General features: G+C 43.8%; 1 protein-coding gene across 1 annotated transcript in view; it reads right to left on the reverse strand.

Annotated features, from left to right (window-relative positions):
• MRPL45 (mitochondrial ribosomal protein L45) overlaps positions 1 to 16,811 on the reverse strand; it is a 189,403-nt gene that overhangs the window by 63,976 nt on the left and 108,616 nt on the right. The window contains exon 5 of the mRNA XM_040329829.1: positions 12,057 to 12,105. Coding sequence (XP_040185763.1) covers positions 12,057 to 12,105 — 49 coding nt within the window. The remainder of the gene's footprint in view (positions 1 to 12,056; positions 12,106 to 16,811) is intronic.

Below are 16,811 nucleotides of genomic sequence, written 5' to 3' on the forward strand. Positions count from 1 at the left end.
ACAGCAAGGCCCGAGTCTGAATCAGAGCTTTCCCCAGAAGACAGTGGGGGAGGGGGCGTTTTTTACCCCCCTTGTGCCCGCACACCGCTTTCACCCTGGCAACAAAAGACTCCAGGAGCACCGATAAAGCGCCTGTAGGCCCAGGTGCAGGGAAACTGGTTGCCACCACAGGGATGTCTGGGGAAGAAGCGTCAGCTTCTGACGCCATGCTGACCCACACTCGCCTGACACCCGTTAGGGACCGAAGGCAAGCCGCTAAAAAGGCCACCCTCCTAGATGCCACAGACTGAGGGCCCCCCCGCAGGACTCACTACCCTGACCTAGGCACTGCGCTGCCGTCTTCTGTGTCAGTCACAAGGCGCTCTGTGTAATTTACGCCATTCCAAAAAGTCCTAGCGCTAGAGGTAAAACAAAACTCAAACCACAAGAAAATGTCACCAGCCGCCTCAAACGCCTGCAGGCTCCGGGAAAATGGCTGCCGGCCTTTCCTGGCTAAAACCCACCAAAATGGCCGCGACCACGCTGCGGCCTCACACAAGTACACTAGAAAATCCCACAATGTACTGTCCACCCCAGAAAACAGAGAAGGACCATCCAAACCCCAGCGCAACTCCCTGCCAGGACTCGGATTCCCCCCAGAGGACCCCCGTCAGTCACACAGCGGCCCGAGCTTGGGGAGGAGGGAAAAGGACAGGGAGAGAAGAAAGGGAGAGTTAGAGACCCCTAGTCGACCTTCCAAGGAATGCCCAGCAACTCCAACCTGCCGGGGACAGGAGGAACCATACTTGCCCGTCCTGTGGGGGATTGCTGGACACATTCCACTGTCAGACCCATCACCCGAGTGGTACGGGGTGGCTGTTGGCCACGGCACACTGTGACACGGACAGCAGTAGCCCGGTCATATGTGTGCCCCTGAGTATATAGCTCACCGGCCACCCCTGGATGATAGGGCATGTCGTGGCCGACCCAGCGCGTAGCTAAGGTCTGCTCACGCTCGATGGCTGGGCTGGGGAGACTACCAGGATCTATATTATCCAGCCTGTCACCCAGCCCGGCTGTTGATAGTAGATCACAGGAGTCGGCAGAAAAAAATAAATAAATCACCAGGACCCCACCGGGAGCCAGGTCCTTCTCCTAGATTAGGTAGAAAAAACTGAGCTGCTGGATACAGTGTGAGGGGTTATAGCAAGTACAACTGCCCTCTGGGCGGTACTGTGCAGTTTTACTGTTTTTACATGTTCTGCCTAGTCCTCTCCTGAAGATGGCGATATAACCCCTAAGGTCGAGATTGAAAGTGCCGTGCCCGTCAATGAACGAAAGAGAAATTATATTAATCAGTTAGCCATTTACATTGCGTATGTCACTTACCACAAATCCACGGAAAGACCCACCACCTTCCTCAAATTTATAGATGAAATTCTCACGTCCCTCATCTACCAGCAAGAATCCCCCTCCCCCCAGAAAAAATTTGCAGATTATGTGAGCAGACTTAATGAGCGCCATTTCCCTGAGAGTATTCCACCAACAGAAGCAGGCCAAAGATGCCAAAATAGATGTCGGGTATGCAGCAGAAGGGGAGTTAGAAGAGACACCCGTTTTAATTTTTCCCTAAAGGGGAGTGTATAGTCTTAGTTTTTGCACAGAGCAGCCCAGATCCTTCTCTTCTCAGGTCCCTCTTTTGTGCTGCTGCCCCCCCCCATCCCCGTGGAGTGCCCCCATCCCCATTGAGTGCCACCACAGCAAGCAGCTTGCTATGGGGGCACTCGAGTTGAGTCACAGCTTTCTGTGTACATCCAGACACGGAGCCGTGGTCTGGCCTTGCCCCATCTATCTCCTGATTGGCTGACTGACAGCAACGGGCACGAATGGCGCCACTGCTGTCTAAGCCAATCAGGAGGGAGAGTCTGGACAGAAATGGGGCTCAGGTAAGTATTAGGGGGGCTGCTGCACACAGAAAGCTTTTTATCTTAACGCATGAAAAGCATTAGGATAAAAAACCTTCCGACTTTACAATCACTTTAAAAACACTAGCAAAAAAACTGGAGCTTCAGAATGATCAGGGCGGTCCCAGCAAAGATTTTACCAGTGTGCAATCACCTGAAGGTAGTGGCATAGAAGTCATTGTCACAGAGTCAAGTCCTGTGTACTGTATGATGTACTGTAAAAAAAAAAGAAGAAGAAAAAAAAAAACACCCTGTTGCTGTAAACTGATTAGCTTTAGTGGACATGTTGTACTGCCCACAGATTCTGGTCAAATGCATACACAATCTTGGGGGCTCTTTTGCACAAGACGCTCCATATGAATCCTTATGAAGTGCTTCTCAAAATTGGAGACCCACTGGGATTTCCAAACACCAATTTACACTCAAGACCATTGTCCTGACAGCCATGAAGCAGACAATTGCAAAGGTTTGCGATCAGAAAAAACATTTCTGTCTGAGGTTAAATCTCAGATACAGTCAGTGGAGTCACTAGGGTATCTGAGATTTAACTACATATAGTTCTCTCTCAGTACAGACCCCCCTTCACCAACTACAGACTCCCCTCCAGCAGTATAGATCCTGCTCACCAAGTACAGACCCCTCTTCCTCAGTATAGACCCCCTCAATCAATAAAGACCTCCCCCATCAGTACTGACTCCCTCCCTCAGTGCAGACCCCCCAATACAGTACAGACACCCCCCCATCAGTATAGAACCCCCCTCTTAGTGCAGACCCCGCTGGATCAATGCAGACCCCCCTGCCTCAGTGCAGACCTCCCCATCAGTATAGAATCCCCCCCCCCTCAGTGCAGACCCCCCCAGTATATAATCCACCCCTTAGTGCAGACCCACCCTCAGTATAGACACCCCCACCTCAGTGCAGACCCCCCTCAATATAGAATTCCCCCCTCAGAGCAGACTCCTTTCAGTATACAATCCGTTACTTAGTGAAGACCCCCCTCCGTATCGACACTCCCTCTCAGTGAAGATCCCCCCTTAGTATAGAATCCCCCCTCAGTGCAGACTCCCCTCAGAATACAATCCTCCACTTCGTGCAGACCCCCCCTTCAGTATAAACACCACCCTCAGTGCAGGTTCCCCTTGCCCCCCTATAGCGCCCCTCCCCCACACATGTCCATATACATTACACATAATAGAGTGTACAGACGGCAGACGGATACACACAGCGGTGTGTGTCCTTCATCTCCACCTCCTCCGCTGAGGGACAGAGCCACAAGATCAGAGAGGAGCGGGGTATCAGGCGGTGTTAGCGGTGCCGCTACCCACGGGCGTCACCCGGGCGTGGCCTGCACCCCCCGAGCGACGCCCCTGTTGGGTCACTCACTTTTTTGTAAGGGACTTTGATCGCCGCCTTATTGAACTATGATGAATGATACCCGCAGATATAATTAAAGCAGAGAATCCTCTGTGGCCACAACACCAAATTTCCCGCTGTCCTACTACACATTGACCTCTTTTTTTTACCTGAATCTCAGAGTCTCTTCCTCATCACACTTCTGTAACACCGCTTTTTCTTTAACCCACTTATGTTTAGAATGTTTGCATTCCACGACATTAACATCATCAGATGTGATGGTTAGATAATACCACAGTTATAATTCTAATGTCCATGTACAACTTATGATATTGAATATATAAACTTTGTACTGCCTTTTACAAGAAATGTATAATAAAAAAGAAGAAAGAAAGACTAAAATGAGAAAACGTGTTTGCTGGAGCTTTAATCTAGTCACAAAGTGAAAATCAAGGAAAAAACAACATAAAGAAAACTAATGCACCACCCCATCTAAGGATTGGCAAGTTGCAAGAACACATTTTTGTTTTAGGGTTTAGAGACACTTTAGGAGTAAGTATGTAATTTTCCAACAATTAATTTCTCTTCTTTCCATTTTGTTGTGCTAAATATACCAGTGGGTTATGTTCGATAAGCGCCAAAAAAAAAAAAAAAAAAGTAAATAAAAAAGTTAAATCACACTAGAAATTTAGTGAGCCAATCACCTCCTGTAATGACCCCACAATGATATTGAATTTATTCTTCTGCTCAGTCTTCCCGGGGGAATCGGAGGGCTTCAGTAAACAAAACTGCAGTGTTTATCTTCATAACACATCACAGCGAGCACTTCCATGGTTAACAATGGACAGAATTAAAATTAGACTTGGGAAACTTAACATTAATAAATCACTGGGACCAGATGGCTTGCATCCGAGGGTATTTAGGAAACTCAGTCAAGTAATTTCCAGACCATTGTTACTATTCCAATCAGTAGACTGTCAGTAAAAATTAGTAACAGGTGATTGGAGAAAAGCCAATGTAGCACCAATATTTAAAAAAGGGCCCAAAATACATCCCCGTGAATTACAGACCTGTTAGCCTAACATCAATAGTATGCAAGCTCTTGGAGGGGATGATACGGGGCCAAATACAAGATTTTAGTAATGAGAACGGTATCATTAGCAGTAATCAGCATGGATTCATGAAGAATCATTCTTGCCAAACCAATCTATTAACCTTCTATGAGGAGGAGAGTTGCCATCTAGATAAAGGAAGGCCGTAGACGTGGTGTATCTGGATTTTGCAAAAGCATTTGACACAGTTCCCCATAAAAGTTTACTGTACAAAAAAGGTCCATTGGCATGGACCATAGAGTGAGTACATGGCCTGAATACTGGCTACAAGGGTGATTTCAGAGGGTAGTAATAAATGGGGAGTACTCTGAAAAGTCAGGAGTGAGTAGTGGGGTCCCACATGGTTCTGTGCTGGGACCAATCCTATTTAATTTGTTCATAAACAACCTGGAGGATGGGGTAAACAGTAAAATCTCTGCATTTGCGGATACTAAGCCAAGCAGGGCAATAACTTCTCTGCAGGATGTGGAAACCTTGCAAAAAGATCTGAACAAATTAATGGGGTGGGCAACTACATGGCCAATGAGGTTTAATGTAGAAAAATGTAAAATGCATTTGGGTGGCAAAAATATGAATGCAATCTATACACTGGGAGGGAGAACCTCTGGGGAATTCTAGGATAGAAAAGGACCTGGGGTTCCTAGTAGATGATAACAGCACACAGAATATTGGCATGCATTAAAACTCCAGAGATAAAAACAGGGGCCGGGATTCAGGTACATTGGCGCATCTTTGTGCCGGCATAGCGCATCTCAAATGCGCTACGCCGACGTAACATTGAGAGGCAAGCTGAGTATTCACAAAGCACTCGCTCCTATATTTGCGCCAGCGTAACGTAAATTGGCCGGTGTAAGCCAGCATAATTCAAAGTAGGAAGGTAGTGGGCGTGCTACATGTAAATTAACCGTGACCCCATGCAAATGAAGGGCCCAACGAACGGCGCATGTTCAGAATCACGTCACATATACTCCCTAAGATATGCCGGCTCAATGCCTACGACGTGAACGTAACCTACGCCCAGCCCCACTTACGTAAACGACGTAAAATACGACGGCTGTTCAGACGTTTCTGACGTCCATACCTTAACATGACCTACCCCTGCTTTATGAGGGGTAAACTTACGCCGGACATACGCCTTACGTAAACGGCGTAGATTACTGCGACGGGCGTAAGTACGTTTGTGAATCAGTGTATCTAGGTCATTTACATATTCGACGCGTAAATCAATGGAAGCACCCCTTGCGGCCAGCGTAAATATGCGCCCAAGATACGATGGCGTAGGAGACTTACGTTGGTCGGATGAGGCTAAAATTCAGGCGTATCTTTTAAGAATTAGGCGCATAGATACGACGGCGCATCAGAGAACTTACGTGGCGTATCAGAATATACGTCAGCGTAAGTCGTACGTGAATCTGGGCCAGGATTTTTAAAACAGCTTACCTAAAAAATCCTTTTCTTGGAGTACACCACGGGACACAGAGCCATTCTTTACATAATGGGTTAAGGGTCACCTTAAGGGGTTAAGGGTGGTGATTGGACACTGGCACAACCAATTGAAGACAGTTCCCCCTTCATATAACCCCTCCCATCAGGGAAATACCTCAGTTTTGTAGCAAGCAATAAGGTTCCCATAAGAAGGTGGGGGACCTCCGTGTCCCGTGGTGTACTCCAAGAAAAGGATTTAACAGGTAAGCCGTTTTAAAAATCCTGTTTTCTTTATTGTACACCACGGAACACAAAGCCATTCATTACATAATGGGAAGTCCCAGAGCAATGCTCAATGAAGGGTGGGAAACATAGATCAAGCAGGCCGCTATGGACAAGAAGCCCTATACTGCTGCCTGCAGCACACTTCGCCCAAAGGCGGCATCCTCATGTCCTTTCACGTCCACTTGATAGAATTTGGAAAATGTGTGGACTGAAGACCAAGTTGCAGCTTTACAGATCTGAGCCTACAAAGCCTGGTGATGCACTGTCCATGAAGCACTTATAGCCCTGGTAGAGTGCACCTTAATCCACGAGATAGTGGATTTTGATGCCACTTGTCCCTTCTTGGGACCACCTGGCAAATTTAAGCAAAACATATTTTTTGCATATCTGAGCTGTTGCCTTCAGATACACCTTTACTGCTCTCACTAGACCTAGAGAGTGCAATAATTTTTCTTCTGATGTCCGCGGATCAGGAAAAAAAGAAGGCAGAACAATGTCTTGATTTAAATGAAAAGACGACACCACATTAGGTAAAAAGGCAGGATGGGGTCGTAGTACAATTGTCTTTGTGACAAAATAAATAAGGCTCTTTGCAAGAAAGAGCTGCTAATTCAGATACTCTTCAGATAGCAATCAAAAAGGGCAATTTCCTGCTTAAAAGGGATCATCGGAACCTGGCGAATAGGTTCAAAAGGTTGCTTTTGCAATACTGACCATACCAAATTAAAATACCATGGGCACAAGGGAGACTTGACTGGCGGATTCATCCGCAGTACCCCCTGAATGAAAGCCCGAACTAGGGAAAGAGATGCCAGCGGTCTTTGAAAAAAGACTGAAAGAGCCAATATTTGACCCTTGATGGTACTAAGGGCTAATTTCATATCCACTCCTAACTGGCAAAAAGGAGAATCCTGCTTATGTCATACTTCTGCGGATTCCATTTCTTGGTTTCGCACCAGGAAACATATGCCTTCCAGACTCTATAGTAGATAAGCCTGGAGGCTGGCTTTCTAGCATTAAGGATTGTAGAAAGAACTGCACCTGAGATGCCTCGTTTTCTCAAAATGTGGGTCTCAGCAGCCAGACCATCAAATTTAGCTTTTGTAAGGAAGGATGAAAGGTGGAAGCTTCCAAGGTCTTTCTACCACCATCTTTATGATTTTGGCGTACCAGGGCCTTCTGGGCCAATTTGGGGCCACTAGGATTACAGGCATTCTTTCCTTCTTGATCCTGCAAAGTAGCCTCTGTAAGAGAGCGATCGGAGGAAATGCATAGATCAGTGAGAACTGATTTCAAGGCATTATTGGCGCATCCGATCCGTAGGCTAGAGGATCTCTCGTACTGGATACAAAGTTGTTCAACTTCATGTTGGACCTGGAAGCTAGCAGGTCTACATCCGGGGTCCCCCATTTCTGTCATATGGCCTGAAAGACATCGGGGTGCAGAGACCACTCACCTGGTGACAGCTGCTGGCGATTCAGATAGTCCGCTTGCCAGTTTTCTACCCCTGGAATGAAGATTGCAGAGAGACAAGGAACATGTTCTTCTGCCCATGTCAAAATCCGATTCAACTCCTTCTGAGCACCCTGACTGTGGGTGCCTCCTTGGTGATTGCTGTAAGCCACTGCAGTAGCATTGTCAGACTGAATCCGAACTGGGTGGCCCTGTAACCTGTGTGTCCAGGTTCTGAGGGCTAAGTACACTGCCCGCATTTCCAGTATGTTGATGGGCAGGCTCTTTTCGGTCTTGGCCCAGGTTCCCTGGGCTGAAGCTTCTTCTGACACTGCTCCCCAGCTTATTATGCTGGCATCCGTAGACACCACCTTCCAGGTAACTCGGAGAAATGATTTTCCTTTCCGCAGGTTCTTGGTTTTTGACCACCAACTGAAGCTTTGGCACACTTGTGGAGACAGGCGCATGGTTAAATCCAGAGCTTGGATCTTCCTGTTCCAGGCGGCTAAAATACTGCCTTGAAGTAGTCTCGAATGAAACTGGGCGTAAGGGACAGCCTCGAAGGAGGCTACCATCTTCCCTAATAGCCTCATGCAAAGGGGGATGGACAGTCTTTTCTTTTCTTTGACCTTGTGGATCAGGTCCTTTAGAGACTTGACCTTTGGTTCTGGCAGGAATACCCTGCTTTGGGCTGTATCTTTTATCATGCCCAGATACTCTACCCTTCTTTGGGCTTGTATTGAGGATTTGTGTAGGTTTACAATCCATCCTAAATGTTCCAGGTATTTTATTGTGGTGAGCACAGCGTGATCTAATCCTGCCACTGACTGATCTATCACAAGTAGATCGCCTCGATAGGCTGTTATCGCTATGCCCTGTGCCCTCAGATTTACCAACAGAGGGGCTAGTACCTTTGTAAATACCCGGGCGCGGTAGCCACACCAAAGGGCAGAGCCACAAACTGGAAGTGGCGATGTTCTACCGCAAACCTTAAAGGATCACTAAAGGAAAAAAATGTTTTTGCTGAAATAACTGTTTACAGGGTATAGAGACATAATAGTTAACTGATTCCTTTTAAAAACGATTAAAAATAGATAAGAAGCAATCATATAATGTGCCTCCTAGATGCAAAAACGAAAGTGAAGATTCATTTAGTCTTTGCATGTTATTTCAAGCCTCTGTGCTGGACAGTGCCATAGAGAGTCATGGCTAGGAAAACGAAACTAAAGTCTCCCATGACTTTTTTCATAAGGAGCCAGACAACCAGATAGTGTCCACAACAGAGCAGAATTACAGCAACATCAGAGCAAAAACTAACAATGAGGACATGAAACCAGGACTGCAGTAAGGTAAAGGAAGCTATTTAGCTAAAAAAAAAAATTCCTTCAGTGACCCTTTAAGAACTTTTGGTGAGCGGGATGGATAGGCACATGTATATATGTGTCTTTGATGTCTATCAATGCTATGAATTCTCCGCCTTGTAGGGTGGCGACCACTGATCGAACAGTTTCCATTCGGAAATGGCGAATGTTCAGAAATTGATTTAGAGATCTTAGATCCAGGATGAGTCTGACATCTCCGTTTGGTTTTGGTTTTGGAATCACAAAGAGGTTTGAATAAAAACCTGAACCTTGCTCCTTTAGGGGTACTTCTGTGATCACACCTTGGGACAGCAAGTGATACAATCCCTTGAAGGATGCTCTTTTTAGTGGATCTTTGGAGAGCCTTGAGCTTCGGAACTGAGAAGATGGGATCTCTCGAAATTCCAGCTTGTACCCCAAGGATACTGGGGATACTACCCATCTGTCCTGAATTTCTGTCTGCCACGCTGCTGAAAACTGACAAAGCAGCAGGGGCACCTCTTCATGAAGAGGCTTTGGGGTTTTGCTTGTTAGCCTTTGAACTCCATTGCTTTTTGTTCTTCTAAGGGCCTGGTCTTCTTTAGTTTTTGTGGCTGGCTGAAAATACTGTCGCCACTGGCTGGAGGTAGATTTACCAGGGGCCAGGGAGAGAGAACGTTTAAAACAAGGTCGCTTGTTTTTCTTCTTCTCTGGTAATAGAATGGTCTACCCACTCGATATCTTCTGGATATCTTTCTCCAAATCGTCCCCAAAGAGGCGTTCGCCATAGAAGGGGAAACTGGCCAAAAGTTTTTTGCATGGTGCCTCTGCTGACCAATGCTTTAGCCAAAGAATTCTGTGCATATGCACCAGCTGGAGTATGAGACGAGATGCTTGCTGAAATGAATCTCTCATAGCATCTATTGTAAAACATAAGGCTTTAGGCAAATTCTCCCACAATTTGACTTGTTCTGGAGGAAGCTCCTTCAGCCCCTGTTTTACCTGGTCCTTGAGGACCCGACACCTGCCTACTGCTGCTACAGCAGGTTGGGCAACTGAACCGGCCAGAAGGAAGGAAGATTTTAGTAAAGATTACAACTTCTTTTCCAAAGGATCTTTAAACACCTGTACGTTATCCACTGGACAAGTCAGGTTCTTATTTATACAAGAAATGGCTGCATCTACAGAAGGCAGAATCCACTTCTTGGAAAACTCTTTCTCCATAAGATAAAGTCAAATTTCTTAGAAGGGGAGAAACGCTTATCTGGATGTAGCCAGTCTGCGTAGATTAACTTTTTTAATAACAGATGAACCGGAAATGCAGTATGCACCGTTTCAGCATAACATTGTACCTGTGATCTTAGCATCTGGGAAGCAGAGAAGGGTTCCTCTGATATCCCTGATCCATCCGACGCCTCATCCCTGTCCTCTGTAGGTATGCACTGTTTCAGCAGAACATCCTCATCCTTCTCCTCTTCAGATTTTTCTGAAAGGGGATTTAAAACCACCGAAGGAGATCTGCTTCGCTTTCTGTCCATTTGCGAGGACTTTGCGGTTAGCGTAGCGATCTTCTCTTCTAATTTTTCCAGGGCTGCGGTAAAAGTGTCTTCAGTGACATATGCAGGCCCAGGTGCCACCGGAGAACTTGTTACACCTAATATTGGCAATGGCTCCTCCTGTATAGGTATGTCAAAATTTACAGGGGAGGAAGGTACCTAGCAGGCACGGCTAGAGCCCCCTTGTCTCGGGCAGCGGGGCTTTGTCTTTCTTAGTCCCTGAATTCCTTCAGAGGGAAGACATATTACCAAGCAACAAGATGAGGTACCACACGCATATACTACTGTGCTCAGTTTAGCAATCTACACAAAGTATGCAACTTAAACACACAGTTTCATACAATGGAGTAGGTGTCTCTCTTGGCAGTGCCCCACCAACCACATAAAGCTTATGTGCCCCCTGGATGCTGCTGTGTCCCAAAGGAAGAGCTGCCGGCCTCCGAGATTCCTTTATGGCTCCTTTATTGTGTGCCATGCTTTCAAACCAGCGTGCCCACGCCTCCTCCTGCTTTTTCTGACTGTGCTGTGGGGTTCTTGCCCAGCGTTTGGAGGAGAGAAGCGGTGGCTGTACTTATGCAGGGCTCTGCAGCGGAGGAAGTGTGCTTGTCCTGCCAGATTTGACACTGTATAGAGCGTGGTGAGTAAAACTCGGCTCTTTATTCCCTCTAGTGGCGAAAAAAGAGAAGACAACTTACTCAAAATTGAAAAAAGGTCCTTAAGATTGTTCTTAGGATTCCTTTTCCTCTTACCTTTATCCCCGCCACAGGTTTTTCTACTGAAAATTCAGACCGCACCAATCTTCACCCATCACGGCGGGTTTTGTGTGCCAACCTTCAGGGATATGGGTTCCTATTTAAAGGAGACCTCTCCCCTGGGCCTTGTAAAAGACTCTTACCAGGACTTTTAGCTTATGGAGCGAAAGTGCTGGACCCTAGAGCCCAGTCCTCAGAAGAGAGACATTACAGGCGACGCCTTGTGCATGAGGCCCGGATCCCATCCAGTTTCAGCGTAATTTATTTGGTGTCTTGGATGGATCCAAAAGCATAGCTCTTTTTACCCCCAGGAGGGTCTCTTTGGCAGAGCTTTCCTTAGCACATCCTACACGCGTCCAACACCTTACACACTGGCGAAAAAACGGAGGTACTTCCCTGATAGGAGGGGTTATATGGAGGGGAACTGTGTTCAATTGGTTGTGCCAGTGTCCAATCACCGCTGGTGACCCTTAACCCATTATGTAATGAATGGCTCTGTGTCCCGTGGTGTACGAGAAAGAAAATATATTTTATTTTTACAAAAATGTTGCTTATGTAAAAACCCAGCAATGATCAAATATCACCAAAAGAAAGCTATTTGTGTGAAAAAAAATAATAAAAATGTAATTTTGGTACAGTGTTAGATGACTGCGCAATCGCTAGTTAAATAGCACAGTGCTGCATAGCAAAAAATGATCTGGTCAAGAAGGGGGTAAAACCTTCCGGAGGTCAAGTGGTAAGATTACACACAAGCTTGTTTACATCTTAATATTGTACCACATCAGCATTTACAGCAGTAAATAGATTAGGAAAAAAGTTCCACTTTAAGTTTACTTACAGGGTAGCAACGCTCTGTAACCAGAGAATGCAACTTGTGACGATCAAACCTAGAACAGTAGAAAAAAAAAAGTTTACCACAAATATTAGTTTTTTCTCCCTTTTAAAACAGTTATTGCACCATAAACTGTGATCAAATTCTCTTAAAATATTACGCTATTTATCCTCTATTCTGCCATAACCAGGATATAAATTATTGGGGACATGAAAGTAAAACTGCAGCCAAGGTATGGGTAGTCAAGCAATTACATATTCCTAACCAGCAGTAAGTAAACTTTAGCACCACTGTCAGCACTATATAAACTACACGCACATCAACCACAAACAGTACAGTGCCGTGTACCAGCAGCTGTACCAGGACTTCCCATCTGCTGTCAGGACAAAAGAGAGATGGGTTGAGTTTTCGTTACAGAAAGTCACGTATTTTTGTTTATAATCTTTATACATTTTTCATTTTACACAAAACAATACAAATATTACAATATCTAACATCACCCATTACCCACCCATTCATCATTTTGATAGCTGTATGGATCTAGTCTCATCTAATAGCATAGCCGTTAATTATTAGCCGTTAGTTTATCACACCCATACCAATACATTCCCTGCACTCGTAAACCGACTACAACACACCACACAAAAACTAAAAGAAAAAAGGAGAGGGGGATTTCCCTGGTATGAAACTCTACATGTATGTTGATATTAGTGTGGAGGCTCTAAACTCTACACATTGCTACCATGTCTTTAGAGTTTGTTCTTTAGGGTTCGCTTCCGATTCTATCGCCATCTCCAGAGTACGCATCTCGCTCTTTTCGCATATCCATTCTCAAATTGAGAGCATCCCTGTTTTCTTCCAGTTCCGAGCTATGATTGTACATGCTGCTACCAGCATATGTCTTAAAATACCCATTTTTATGTTTTTTATGGATCCTGGAATCATAGACAGGAGAGAAATTAGTGCCTCTGGTTGAGCATTAATCCCTGTGATTTTATGATATATATAAATCTTAGTCCAGAATATCAACTTTTCCAGACAGTAGTACCATATAGGAGAAACTGTACCTTTTGCATTATGACATCTCCAGCATGTCTCATCATTTACACTATTAATTTTATGCATATCTACTGGGCATCTGTACCATCTTGTTAAGATTCTGTAGTTTCTTTCCTGGTATCTACTAGATATTGATAGCTTATGTGCTATAAGAAAGGCTCTTTCCCATTCTGATCTGGTAATGATCCTTCCCAGTTCTTTCTACCATCTAGTTATAAATATTAGGTCTAACCGAATTGAGGTAGGGATAGGACCCTCAGACCCCCGGATGTTCTTTGGGAGAAGGTATTGATATATTACAGATAATACATGTGTTGCTTTTTGTTCCTGTATTAATAACTGCTCAAATTCCATAGCCGTCTATCTAATGCCCCATTTTTTGCTAACGATTGAATATATGTTCGAAGTTGTTGAAATTGTATCCACATATTTCTGTATTCTAAACCAAGGTAGTCTATCGGAGGAATTTTGCCTTCAACCAAGGTTTGGACCACTCTTGTATCCTCGTTTCTATACCATTTTATAAAAGGTCAGGGCGTTCATTGCTGGTGGAAACTTGTGGTTTCCGAACAGAGGTGTCATTGGTCCAATCTGCGTGGACCATTTCTCCTTTTGTAACATTGCGTCCCAAGCCTTTAATGTGGAGGATACCAACATCGGCATTTCTCTCATGGAGGGTCGTAAATTGCGGTTTATCCATGGTAGTGATTTAAGTTTTATTTCCGTGACATCCTCCTCTAATTTCACCCATTCGGTATTTGCACTGTGCAACCAGTCCACTATTCTTGCCATAAATACCGACCGTAAATATAGTGAAAATTCTGGGAGTGATAAACTTCTGATTCGAGGTGTTGTGTGCCCATATAAATGTCCCGATCGCTCTCTGTAGTTGCTGTATTAAGTTTGTTGGAAAATATATTGGAATGGTTTGAAATATATATAAAAGTTTTGGAAGTATATCCATTTGTATAATGTAAAATCTAATTTTTGGAGCATCTTGATTATGTTTTGTATTATTGGTAGGTAATTTAGTTATTGAAGTTTTGTTAAGTCCTTAGGAATATATGTTCCCAAGTACTCAATAGCTATCCTCTGCCATTTAAAAAGGAAAATTGATTTAGCAAAATGTCAATATCCTTACTTGGTAGTGTAATATTCAAAGCTTCTGTCTTGTCATAATTTACTTTAAAGTTGCTCATCTTACCGAAACGATTAAACTCTTGGATTAAATTTGGTATGGATATTGGTGAGTTTGTTATGTATAGTAACAGGTCATCTGCATATACAGACATTTTGTATTCTATTCCTTTAACTTTTATCCCTTGTATGTCTGGATTTTTTTCGAATGGCTGTAGTCAGATGCTCCATCACTAGTACATATAGTAGTGGGGATAGGGGCCATCCTTGTCGTGTTCCATTCGATATTTTCACAGATTCTGAGAGGTTTCTATTTGTTCGAATTCTAGCGGTTGGATTTTGATAGAGTGCCATTATTTTCCCTTTAAGCATTGGGCCCATTCCCCACTGATCTAGAGTTTCTTCCATAAAACTCAATCCCACCCTGTCAAAAGCTTTTTCAGTATCCACCGCCAGTAGACAGGCTGGGATAGAGTTCTGTTGGGCATATTCTACCAATGTCAGAGTGTTTAATGTGTTGTCTCTCGCCTCTCTCCCCTTTACAAACCCTGCTTGATCCAAATGAACATATGTTGGTAAAATTGGAGTAAGTCTATTAGCTATGATCTTGGAATATAATCAGAGATCTATATTGGTTAAAGAGATTGGGCGAAAACTCCCACATAGCGTATGAGCCTTTTCTGGCTTTGGAATAATCGATATATATGCCTTGTGGAGCAAAGGTTCAAGAGGCTGAGATCACATTAAAAGTTTTAATCATGATTTGGATCAGCCGTTTAAATGTTCTTTAAAAGCATGGTGTAAAACCGTCTGGCCCTGGGCTTTTGCCTGGCATCAGCGAGTCAATTGCCTTTTGCAACTCCATTGTTGAGAATTATTTTTCCAATCCCTTTCTTTCGGTCAGGGAGATTGATGGGATGGCCGTATCTTGTATATACTGTCTTACTTCCTGTTGGAAAATGTTGGGGTCTCTTCCTATCTGTTATTTAGGTATATTATAAAGTTTAGAGTAAAATAAATGAAAAGATTTAGAGATTTCTTTAGGATCATGTGTCAGATCTCCTGTTACGATTTTTATTTTTATTATAGGAGTCATAGATGTCCTTTGGGTCAATGCTCTAGCTAGGAGTTGACCTGGTTTATTACAGCGTTGATATAACAGTGTGCGGCTCTTATCTCTAAGGCGTAAAGTTTGTTCATTTAATAACTTCTGTAGTTCTATCCGTTTATCTGATAGTTCTATTAAATTCCTTGAGATAGAATCTTGCTTATGCCTCTTTTCAAGCTTAGGAATCTCTTTTAACAGAGAAGATATGTTGCTTTCTCTTTCTTTTTTCAGTCTGGCACCATGCTTTATAAAGAGACCCCTCAAGACACATTTTAGTGCCTCCCATTGAATCTGTTCTGAAGTAGTATCCCTTATATGATCTAATACAAAGTTATTAATTGTTGATTTAATTTCTGCTATACATACTTCATCTTTTAAAAAATTATCATTTAATCTCCATGACCATCTAGATGTAGACCTCTGGGTATGGCCATCTCCACAAATATTGGAGCATGGTCCGACCAAATGAAGCTCCCTATGTCAGCTGAAGATATCGCTGTGATTCCCATTTGGTTTATAAGAAAGAAGAAAGGAATAGAATCTGTGATAGGTACCATGTACTTTTGAATGTAATAAATATTTCCTATCCAATGGATGAAGTACCCTCCATATATCTATCAAGTGAAGAGAATCTAATAAAGCTTTAAATCTTTTCATTTGGTTAGTCGCGAGGCAGGGGTGTCCAGGTCCTGGTTAAGTACAAAATTGAACTCCCCTCCTAGGGTCACCTCCTCTGCTTTTTCCATGAGATCAACTTCTGCGTACCTATCTTAATCTAATCTTGATTTGTTAAGTATAGATTGATAATAGTATATTTTTTTCCAAAAATTGTTAAACTTTAAGAGTAAAGATCTACCATTCTGACTACGCCAGATTCCTGTTATTTGATGCGGTAGGGATTTATGAATTCCTATAGAGACACCTCTAGACTTAGAATAGGCGAAGGAATCATGATACCAGGTAGAATAATACCTATTCTGTATATTGGGTATGCAGTCTGAGCAAAAATGCATCTCCTGGAGACAATGCTAACTTTTTGTAGACAATATAGAATCTGACTTTTTGATGGGGAGTTTAGTCCCCTCACATTAAAAGAGCTCATTTTTATTGAGTTCATAGCCAGGCAAAAGGAAGGGAAGAGAAAAAAAAAACCTACACTAGTTCTAACCCTACACTAATTGAATCTGAACTTATTGTTAAGTTCTCTATATGGGTCCCACCTACCCAGGTTCTTTAAACAATTGCATAAATCTTATCCTCCATCATAACATCCCTCTCCTCTCCTCCCACCTGTGAGGGACTTGTGCCATTATAAGAAAAGGAAAAAGGAGAGTGACCCGCACATGAAAGAAAAGGGGAAAAAGGAAGGGGAGGCTGGTACAGAAGGAGTGGGAGGGAAGCCGAGAGGGAGGGGAAGAGAGAGACAAATCAACGTGAATTCTGATATGTAAAATCTT

This window comes from Rana temporaria, chromosome 12 (assembly GCF_905171775.1).
Source record: "Rana temporaria chromosome 12, aRanTem1.1, whole genome shotgun sequence".
Lineage (NCBI taxonomy): Eukaryota > Metazoa > Chordata > Amphibia > Anura > Ranidae > Rana > Rana temporaria.